This window comes from Setaria italica, chromosome IV, assembly GCF_000263155.2.
Source record: "Setaria italica strain Yugu1 chromosome IV, Setaria_italica_v2.0, whole genome shotgun sequence".
Taxonomy (NCBI): domain Eukaryota; kingdom Viridiplantae; phylum Streptophyta; class Magnoliopsida; order Poales; family Poaceae; genus Setaria; species Setaria italica.
Genome location: NC_028453.1, coordinates 4,267,116 through 4,277,846, shown reverse-complemented (window position 1 = coordinate 4,277,846; position 10,731 = coordinate 4,267,116). Strand labels below are relative to the sequence as shown.

General features: G+C 44.5%; 2 protein-coding genes across 2 annotated transcripts; both read left to right on the top strand.

The window, feature by feature from the left end:
- Positions 1-5,304, top strand: LOC101773646 (uncharacterized WD repeat-containing protein C2A9.03). Its single transcript, XM_004964671.4, has 10 exons — positions 1-324; positions 444-647; positions 1,776-1,943; positions 2,039-2,125; positions 2,651-2,785; positions 2,919-3,029; positions 3,878-3,969; positions 4,048-4,153; positions 4,243-4,329; positions 4,600-5,304. The coding sequence occupies exons 2-10, from the start codon at positions 477-479 to the stop codon at positions 5,011-5,013; spliced, it is 1,371 nt and encodes a 456-aa protein (XP_004964728.1). The 5' UTR covers positions 1-324; positions 444-476; the 3' UTR covers positions 5,014-5,304.
- A 136-nt stretch (positions 5,305-5,440) lies between these two features.
- LOC101761886 (pentatricopeptide repeat-containing protein At5g48730, chloroplastic) lies at positions 5,441-8,414 on the top strand. Its single transcript, XM_004966636.2, has 3 exons — positions 5,441-6,093; positions 6,220-6,626; positions 6,917-8,414. Exons 1-3 carry the CDS (start codon positions 5,716-5,718, stop codon positions 7,608-7,610), a joined length of 1,479 nt encoding a protein of 492 aa, XP_004966693.1. The 5' UTR covers positions 5,441-5,715; the 3' UTR covers positions 7,611-8,414.
- The last annotated feature ends 2,317 nt before the right edge of the window (positions 8,415-10,731 follow it).

Here is a 10,731-nt window from a genome sequence, read left to right as displayed (position 1 = left end):
CGCATCGCGTTGCCGGATCGAGCTCGCCTCTCTCTCTCTCTCTCTCTCGAACCTCGCCTCGCCGCACGGCACAAAAGAGCTCGGCCGCGCCCTCATCCCATCCACACGTTTCCGCCTCCCGATCCACAGCCGCCGCCGCTGCCGCCGACACAGCACCGCTCCCTTCCCCTCCCCCACCACCGGCGAGTCCCCCTGCCCTCGTCGCAGCCGAGGCCGGCCGACCAACCGACCGACCAGCACCGCTCCTTCCTTGCCAGGCGGCGCGGGCGCGGCGCGCACCGCGAACGAGCGAGCCGCGCGGCGGTGCTCTCGTTGCCCTCTGAGGTAAGGCGCGCGCGCGCCAGCTCATCTCCTGGTTGCGTCCCGTGAGGCGCGAGGTTGTGGTGGTTACGCCGCGCGCTGCGCTGCGTGCGTGATCTGATGTTTCTGGTTGGTGCGCGCAGGGGAGGCGGTTCGTGGGTTGCGCGGCGCGGAGGATGGCGTCGAGCGCGGCGTCGGAGGCGGCCGGGCGAATGATGGATGACGACCACGACGGCTGGGCGTCGGACGGCGAGGTAGACGTGGAGATGGAGGTGGGAGGCGAGGGCCACGGCCTCGATGCCGACCGGAGGGACGGCGGCGCGGACGACGACGACGCGTACTCGCTGGTGAGTGCCTCTGTTGCTTTCGAGCTCGCAAATCTGAGGGGGCCGACGCGTTATGGCTATGCTTGTGCTCTGGATCGATGCTTGCCTAAGATTCCTGTCGGTTTTTTATTCACCTGAGAAATTCGAGCTTGAGATCGTTCAGTTCAGGGCTTGGTGGGTACCATGTCGAGGTACATGTCCGTGCTGGATCGTTAAATTGCTCATTGATAGATCCTTGCCAGTACTAGGTTTAGTTCTACCAGGACAGAAGTTTATGCTATAATTTATGGTTTGTTTTGTGAAGTGGGTGTGCTGCTAACATTAGGGTGAGCCGTGTGGTAAAGCACATGTGGGGAAGTAAGGACAAAGTTGAAAACGTTAACTCGCCATTAGACAAGCAAATTAGAGAATAGCAAGCAGTAATTCTACTAAATTTCAAAGCGCATGTTGCAAAGAAACCTCAGTGAGTTATATACACGAGCTACTTTAATTTGCTGGCTGAGTTGCAGTGTGGAATTTTCCTCACTTAGTCCTTGGCTGCTGAATTATTTATGGGACAAGGAGACTTGATGTCAACTGGGCTTGTGGAGCAGAATTGTTTTGGCCAATCATGTAGCTCTAGATTGCTATCTTTTTTTTTCGGTGCTTATCTTCAGCCAATAATGACTTGGCTTACCATCCGCTCTGATAGGTCGCTTTCGTAAAAGGCCTTTGTTGAATAATTTTCTGTGCCCAACATGACACGGTGTCGCAGATTCATTCTTTCACTGCTGTTTGAATTGCCTTAGACCAAAGAGCATGAACATGGATTTCAATTAGTAGATAAGACTTATGTCTTCTTCTTGTTATTGGAGCTAAGACTATTCACCCTTTGAAATAACTGCTCACTTAGTTGGGGGCATGCTTTTGGCATAAACGTAAGGACTAACGACCGCTAGCATGGATTTGCATGAGCTCAGGCCACTTTCTGCTTATTGTAGATTATCAATGACTAAAAAATCGTTTGATCTATTTGTAAGATTATTTCTATATTTTGATTTTGAGACCCAAATTGAGGCATGGTGAATTTTGCTTCAAGCCCTAAATTGTTCAGACCTTATTGTTAATTTAGTGTCTATAACCTATTGGTATTCGGCAATGTTTCTGCAGGTCACTAGGGTAAGTGACACATCAGCAGCCGAAGCAAGGGCAGGAAAGGATATACAAGGTATACCATGGGATAGGCTAAACATAACCAGGCAGGACTACAGAAAAGCTAGGTTGGAACAGTATAAAAACTATGAGAACTTCCCTCAATCTGGAGAACTCATGGATAAGGTGTCTTCACTCACATCCATGCTTGCTAATCAAAGTTTGTTTTATTATTTCAATTTTTTAAAATTCCTAATATTTTTAAAAAACAATTTTCTTAGTTGTGCAAGCAAGTGGAGCCAAGCAGCAAGTATTACGAGTTTCAGAACAATACTAGATCAGTGAAACCATCGTTTCTCCATTTTCAGGTTTGCATTGTGACTTTCCTTTTGGTACAGTATATGCAGTAACTATTTAATCTGTTTTTATGAGAGCAAGTTGCTACGAACTATCTATTTTCCTTCTTTCTTTTGAGCATTCATACTGCTTTATTTGCAAATTTGCAAGCCGATTGTAGCAAGAAATTTGAGAAAGAAAATTAGTGCTACTCCCTCCCTTTCTGAAATTGCCAAACAAATGCATATTGACAAGTATACTCCAACAATAACAACAAAGCCTAGTCCTAAGCAAGTTTTTTCAGGCAGTAAATGTACCCAAGAGCCACTAAAAAAGAGGATAATAGGTGAATAACAGGTATAAAAGCGAGTGAAGAACAATGGTTATGTTTAAAATTATCTTGTTGGATGTCAATAAAGAGGATAAGAACAGGTATAAAAGCATAATCATTTTTATTGTCTGCTATGAAATGGAGACTAGTTCATGTGTTTGTCTGCAGTCTTGTCATATGACTCCTATGGCCGCTCAATACTGAGTACTGACTATTTCTTTTATAGCTTAGGAATTTGTTGTGGGCAACCTCAAAGCATGATGTCTATTTTATGTCGGAGTCCACAGTAGGCCACTGGTCACCATTGTCTCACAAATTGTCAACGGTTCTTGACTTCTCAGGGCATGTTGCTCCAGCAGAGGTATTCCCCTTGTAGATTCCTGCTTGCAACCTTGTGATCAAATATATATTTTTATCTTTTGATGTTTTCGTCTCTAAATTAAATGGTTCTCATTGCTAACGCAAGTCTGGTCCTCTTTTGTTCGTTTCACCAGAAGCATCCTGGCAGTTTACTAGAAGGGTTCTCTGGGGTTCAAGTCAGCACACTTGCTGTTAATGAGGGTTTATTGGTAGCTGGTGGTTTTCAAGGGGAACTGATTTGCATGGTAAGGCACCAATTAAGACTTGGTTGTATATTTGCCTCGGTTGTATTTGTTGATGAATTCTCTTTCCCACTTACTAGGATGTAGTTTTTAACTGTTCATTTTCCTTGCATTTTTTCCTATATACACTAGCATGCCATATGTTAAAAATCTAAAATGGAAGATGAAAGTTGAAGGATCCTTATACTCCATGTGACGTATTTCTTAGATGCCTTTTTTTTGCTTTAAGGAAAAAGTCTATTTTACTCTCCTCACCTATTCACTGTCCGCTTAACCCCTGAGCAAAATTTAGGTTCAATTTACTTCCCCGAACTATTTCAGTTGGCACAATCTACTTCCTAATGAGTTTTTTTTTCTTTTTTGCTTCTCCGTGTATGAGTTGAGTTTTAAGTTCAAATTTTGGGAGAAGATACAGAACATCATGCCTTACATTAAAAAAATTATACTAAGAATTTTTCATGGTTATTTTCATAGGTTAGGAACATTTAATATGAAATTGATCTTAGATATAAAAAAAACTGTATGAAAAGTAATCATGAAAAATTTCTAATGTATTTTTCTAACGTAGGGCATCATGTTATAAGTTAACTAACAAAATCTAAAATTAAAACTAAACTTGTACACGAAGAAACAAAAAAGAGAAATCTAATTAGGGGGTAGATTGGACCAACTGAAATAGTTTGGGGGAGTAAAGTGAGCCTAAATTTTGTTGGGGGGGTTAAGTGGACAAAGTGGATTGGTGAGGGGAGTAAAATGTACTTTTTCCTTCCTTTAATAACCTTGTTGCTTTGAGGGGAAAAGTATTATTGGAACCACTGCTTGCTTGCTCAGCAATTTTTGTGTTGTTGCAGGGGTTAGCGGACCGCAATGTGAAATTCTGTACAAGGACAACTTTGAGCGACAACGCTATAACGAATGCCATAGATATACACAGATCGACAAGGTAAAAAATAGCTTTTTCATGTTCAATCTGAAGATGTCATTGTCATAAAAATCTGAAGGTTTCTAAATTGCTTTGCAGTGGAAGCTTGCGCATTACGGTATCCAATAATGATTGCGGTGTCCGTGAATATGACATGGAAAGATTTCAGCTCTTGAACCACTTCCGTTATAACTGGCCGGTGAATGTAAGTTATAGTTCATTAGGATCATATTAGCTATTTCTTGTTTTTCATCCATATATGACTGTTCATAATTGCTTTCTTAATAAAAACAGCACACATCTGTGAGCCCGGATAGGAAACTTTTGGCGGTGGTTGGAGATGATCGGGACGCTCTTCTCGTGGATTCACGAAATGGGAAGGTATTGAGCTAAATTGGTTTATTCACAACCATTGTTGTTTTACTGCCATTCTGTCATTGCATTATGAAAATGGGCTTTCTTATTCTGTCATGTCTCTAATACAGTAGGGCTTCCTCTTTTTCTGCGGAAGACTTTGTTCATTTGTCTTTTGCCGGTGTCACATAATTACTGTATCAATGGCAAGCCCAGTTTGGGGGCATTACGAGTTCGTGTTTTGTTACTGAACAGAGACATGAGAGTGGAAAATACTGAGTAAATGGTGTTTTGCAGGTAACCTCTACCCTAGTCGGCCATCTGGACTACTCATTCGCAACGGCATGGCACCCGGAAGGGCTTACCTTTGCGACAGGGAACCAGGATAAAACCTGCCGCGTCTGGGACTTGCGCAACTTGTCGACCTCCCTCGCGGTCCTTCGGGGCAACATTGGCGCGATCCGGTGCATCCGCTACTCCTCCGATGGGAGGTTCCTGGTGTTCTCGGAGCCTGCCGACTTTGTGCACGTGTACAGCGCCGCTGCGGACTACAAGAAGCGGCAGGAGATCGACTTCTTCGGGGAGGTGTCCGGGATCACGCTCAGCCCCGATGACGAGTCCCTGTTCATCGGGGTCTGCGACCGTGTCTACGCCAGCTTGATGCAGTACAAGATGAAGCATGCGTTCGATTATCTTGACTCGTACGTGTGAAGAACTGAATATCCCGTGTTGTCTGTCTGGTGCTCGCTGTCGGTCACTGCTCTCAGGTGGCGGTTCTGGTGCGCGATTCAGGGAATGTATCTGCCTGTTCTTGTGCGCTTTTCAGGGAATGTATCTGCCTGTTCTTGTGCGCTAGCCGATGGTTTACGGCGAGTTGGGACTCGGGCGAGCCTGCCGTGTAAATAGTTTAGCAGTTGAAGCATAATGTTGAGGACCTTAACTGTCTGAACATATATAAGCAGATTAATGTATGTTTGCCGCTGTTAGTTTCAGACTCCAGAATCCAAATTCCGAAAATAGGTCTCGACCAAATTCCTTCTGTTTGTACGTCATACCAATTTGTTTGGAAACTTGTAGGTATTTGCGGTGATATTCTCGCGTGATTTCTAAGTTCACCGGGGGAAGCTACTAGCACGGTTGCTCAGCCAATTTTCAGGGTGGTTTATCTGATTCTGAATTGAGGAAGAGCTTACAGTCAGCGAGATCTCGGCCGTTGATTCTTCATCCAACTGCCCCTGAAGTCACTGCGATTCGCCACGCTTGCCGCCACGCCGCCACGGCCTGCTCGAGCTCGGAATCTCATCCAGTCCTCTCCGCCGGGTCGTCCTCACGGCGAAGACAAAAATCTCTCCCACTCGGCTGTTCACCCAGCCGCAGCCCGCAGCAAAGCTCCCTGCAATTCCGAGCTCGCCAATGGCTGCCGGGCCGGTGGCCGCGCCCTCCTCCCTCGCGGTGCCCTCCGCGCGCCGTCCCCGGGAGCTCCCGGCGGCCGTCTCCGCGGCGGCCCGCGACCCGCCTCGCGCGTGGGGAGCGACCGGCGCGGAGGAGAGGGCGCGGCGCGGGAAGGAGGCGGAGATGGATGACGAGGAGGCGGAGAGGCGGCGGAAGGAGGAGGTGAACCGGAAGATCGCGTCCCGGAAGGCGCTCTCCGTCATCCTCCGGCGCGAGGCCACCAAGGCCGTCCTCGACAAGCGCAAGCCCGGCAAGGGCACCCGCCGCCTCCTCCCACGCACCGTCCTCGAGGCGCTCCACGATCGCGTCGCCGCCCTCCGCTGGGACTCCGCCCTCAAGGTCCTGCTCCCTCGGAGATCCTCAAACCACCTCCTCCATTTGCAGTTGCAGGCTTTGCAGCACACCTTCTTCTCCGGAATCCGGATAGAAACGTTGCTTAATCCCACTGCGCCCATTGCCGCGCAGGTGTTCGAGCTAATGCGGGACCAGGTGTGGTACAGGCCTCACATCGGCATCTACATCAAGCTCATCACCATGCTCGGCAAGTGCAAGCAGCCGGAGAAGGCGCACGAGCTGTTCCAGGCGATGATCGACGAGGGCTGCGCCCCCAACCTCGAGTCCTACACGGCTCTCGTCTCCGCGTACAGCAGGAGCGGTCGCTTCCGCGAGGCGTTCGAATTGCTTGATCAGATGAAGGACACCCCTGGTTGCCAGCCCGATGTGCAGACGTACTCGATTCTCATCAAATCCTGCTTGCACGCCTATGATTTTGAGAGGGTGAAGAGTTTGATGGCGGATATGGCCCGTGTGGGTATCCGCCCCAACACTGTCACATACAATACATTGATTGATGCTTATGGGAAAGCAGGAAAGTAAGTGACAGCAACAACCTGTGCTTCTCATAATCTAAACATGTAACAAGCCAGTTCTTACATGCTCCAATAAATGCATCCTGGAAGTGTTATGCTTCTCAGTTCTTGGGAATACATTGAGTTTTATGGTTTAGTGAAGAATTTACCACATAATATGCACTGGTAGGATAGCCGAAACTAGAATTTGGAGAAACTTGTCGCTCATCGAATTCTGTAGTCATCCAAATCTTCGGATAGCCCTGAACACAGTTCCATGAAATTAGCTCAGCTAATGCTGCTTTGTTTTTCAGGTTTGCTGAGATGGAATCGACTCTTCTGAAGATGTTGTCACAAAATTGCAAGCCTGACGTATGGACAATGAATTCTACTCTCAGAGCTTTTGGCAGCAGTGGCCAGATTGAGACTATGGAAAACTGCTATGAGAAGTTCCAGGCCTCTGGTATCTCCCCAAACATTAAGACCTACAATATTTTACTTGACTCCTATGGTAAAGCTAAAATGTATGAGAAGATGGGAGCTGTAATGGAGTACATGCAGAAGTATTACTACTCATGGACAATAGTCACATACAATGTAGTTATTGATGCATTTGGAAGGGCAGGAGACCTTGAACAGATGGAATATATATTTCGACTAATGAAATCTGAGCGAATAAAACCCAACTGTGTTACACTCTGTTCATTGGTTAGAGCATATGGAAGGGCTGAGGAAGTTAAGAAAATAAAGACAGTATTGAGAATTGTTGAGAATTCAGATATAACATTGGATATTGTGTTCTTCAACTGTTTGGTGGATGCATATGGGAGAGTGGGATGCTTGGCAGAGATGTGGGATGTTCTTGATTTAATGAAGGAGCATCGATGCAAACCAGACAAGGTAACTTGCACTACGATGATCAAATGGTTTCTTGTCAAAGGGATTAATGACCATCGTGTTCAGTATCTACGTGATCTTAAAGATGGGCGAATTACAGATGATACATAGGTCTGAACACAAAAGCAGCTCATTGAAGTAGTGGTTTTTGTCTGCAATTTCCAAGAAAGTGGAATCAGTCATACAGACCCTTGGTTTACATAGATGATAGGTGCATCAATCTCACCTGCCCTCGATATCATGAGTTGAATGCTACTGAATCGGACATTCCTCTGAATCTCTGATATTATGAGTTGCTGATTTGAATGCTACTGAATCAAACATTCTTATTATATGCCCCATGATGGTGATTGTTTATGAGAAGCACATGAAAATTTATTTTTGCAATTTCAGTAGCAGAGCTATCTGGGGACATCTTAGCATAGCTACTACTCCCATGAGTAATTGTAATGGGTAGGGTAACCCACGAATGAACAGTTTATGGAGAAGATAGAAGCAAATTTTGGTGACTGAAGAATAAAGGACATGTTTTTATAAGCAAGGGAGATGATGCTGGTGAATTTGGTCAGATCTTCTATGCTGTTGTGACTTGATGTATCGATGCAGATGCAGTTGTACATGACTTGTAATGTTGACTAGTGCAAAGATGTTTTAGTGTTTCATCTGTCAATTCTAGGTAGGTGATTCTTTGGTATGTCACCTAACATTGTTGCTATCACTGTCATGCTCATGCATAGAAAGAGAATATAGATGGTCCAAGGAATTCTTCTGAAAGTGGATTCTCCTTGACCCTGTTACAACAATGGCTTCAGAGGTTATGTAATTGGAGATGCTTCCAGGACCAGCCTTTCTTTGGTTTGAATAAGTGCTCAATTATTTGATGTCTTGAAATAAGTCAACCGTTTCTAATGGTTATACTCCCAAATAGTAACTGTTCTATTAATAGATCTCTAGCATGGAAAAACAATCTTGGTATTATAGAGTTTCTAGTATCATACATGATCTCCTAATCCTCTCTTTCCCATGGTGTTAAGTCTCAATATGCAAGCTAAAATGATCCAACGGAGTTGTTCATAGCCTCTATCGTACTGAGATTTTAAAATCAGATGTGTTTGTGTGAAGTTTTCGTAGCAAGCTGTTTGAAATGAAATTATGTTCCTTGTTTTCATTCATTATTTTTAACTTGTAAGTTATGGAAAATCCTGGAAACCGCTACAGCTCTACATAAGGAAGTTCATCCAGCTGCAAGTAAAAGGTGGGCAGTCAATTGCGACTGTAGTGATTGCAACAGCCTTGTGGTTACTCATGAATTGGCTGCAGGTGCTGCTTGTTTTGAAGCTTATACTAACTGAACCCAACACTTCTTTCTAAAAAGAAGAGACCCACAGAAACAAAGCTGTCGTTCATACCTTTTTTACAGAATATATTTAGCACCAAATCATGATCATGTTTAAGATCCATTCTTCAACCAGAAATACACCTATCCAAGATATTATCTCGGTATTAAGGTCTTGTGGTGTTGTATGCTAAATCTTTATTCGGAGATTATCTGATCTAGGATCTGTGCATATGAGCGAACAGAAAGCAAAGCCTCAGATCATAAAGTTCCTGCATCTGCCACTCTTACCGGTGATTATCTGTCAAAATTTATATCCATGTTTAGTTATAGCTATAGAAGTGAATCATTTCTGCTTTCTGATTTTCCTAAAGCAGGTTGCTCCTTGCCATTTTCAGGGGTTTGCTTTATTCCAGAAGCAGTTAGATGTTGGCAGTTTGGCACTGAACTGAGGTAGGTGAGTAGCTTGTTTTCAAGGCCACTTGCTTAGGGTACTAGCTGAGACCTAGTGCTTTATTAACACAGTTTTCCAACTAGGAATCAGTGTTGCTATACATATATTGCATACAGTTATCCCAAGCTCTGAGGGAAGTTGAGAAAATTGATGCTGTTGAAAATTCTCAAGAATTCAGACATAATATGGCTGCATTCTTCAACCTTTTTTAAGACTTGACCGTGCTTGGTGGATGCATATGGAGGGGTGCATTGCTTGTCAGAAATGTGGGATGTTCTTCACCTGATGAAGGAACACGTGTGCAAACCAACCAAGGTGACATGCAGTACGATGATCAAATGGTGATTAAAGGAATTGAAGTTCAGTGCTGTTCAGTACCTATGTGAGCCCAAACATTAGCAATGTACAGATGATCCGTAGATGGGAACACAGAAGCATCCCATGAACTGACTTCTTTCTGCTATTCATCCCAAGGACGTGGAACCAGTCTATGTCAGAGCATTGTTTTACAGAGATGGATGAATCACACCCTGCCCCTGATATTTCCCCATGGTTGTGATGGTCATGAGACACACTTGCAAACTTTGTTTTGCAATTTAGACGGCAGAGCTATCTGGTGACATTTAACTATTAGCCAAGCTGCCGGGCATCACAAGAGTGCAGTAGTTTCTGTTAAAGATACGAGCAAGTTTTGGTGATTGAAGAATGGTGAACACGACAGGGGACATGAAGATAACCTTGTGAAATTGTGCAACTTATATAAGCAAACGTAGAAGGACCTCTGGTGGCATTGGTCAGATTTCGCTTTGCTGTTGTGACTTTTTTTATGTATCTTGTGCAGCTGTGCATGGCGTTTATCACTGGTTAGCGCAAAGATGCAGCATTTCCCTTATTAATTCTCAGGAATTACTTTGCGTGACTCTTTGGCATTTCCCCCCAACATTGTTGCTATCACTGTCCTACAAAAAAAGTACTAGTATGAGGCACCTAACTTATGAATGGACCAAGGACTCCTTGAGAAAGGAGATTATCCTTTACCTTTATACAGCAAGGGTTTCAAAGGTTATGCGTGCATTGGTGTTCATCCAAAAAGGTTATGCAACGGATACGCTTTGTGGAACAGCCACTCTCTTACTTCGAATAACTGCACAAGAACTTGCCTTGAAAACAATCACTTGAATGTTGTATGGTTTAAATGGTTATGGCTATACCATTAGCATGCTATGTTAATAAAAGTTCTAGATTTGGTGATAAAAATATCAGCAGTATTATGGAGTTCCATTGATAATGGCTTTGTTTGCATAGAGCTGAGTTCCACACATGTTAACCAACCAATGCAACAGAAAGAGTTGTTCACTGCTCATACTCGGAATGAAGTTTTGTATAGCAAGCTGTTCCATGCTTTCACCTAAGGATGCAAGTGGGTCGGTTTTGGTTAACCC

Coding starts and splice junctions, on each gene's coding strand:
- LOC101761886 (XM_004966636.2), top strand. CDS start 5,716: ATGGCTGCCGGGCCGGTGGCCGCGCCCTCCTCCCTCGCGGTGCCCTCC. Junction 6,094..6,219: donor GCTGGGACTCCGCCCTCAAG/GTCCTGCTCCCT, acceptor ATTGCCGCGCAG/GTGTTCGAGCTAATGCGGGA. Junction 6,627..6,916: donor GCTTATGGGAAAGCAGGAAA/GTAAGTGACAGC, acceptor TTTGTTTTTCAG/GTTTGCTGAGATGGAATCGA.
- LOC101773646 (XM_004964671.4), top strand. CDS start 477: ATGGCGTCGAGCGCGGCGTCGGAGGCGGCCGGGCGAATGATGGATGAC. Junction 2,786..2,918: donor GGCATGTTGCTCCAGCAGAG/GTATTCCCCTTG, acceptor TCGTTTCACCAG/AAGCATCCTGGCAGTTTACT. Junction 3,970..4,047: donor GATATACACAGATCGACAAG/GTAAAAAATAGC, acceptor ATTGCTTTGCAG/TGGAAGCTTGCGCATTACGG.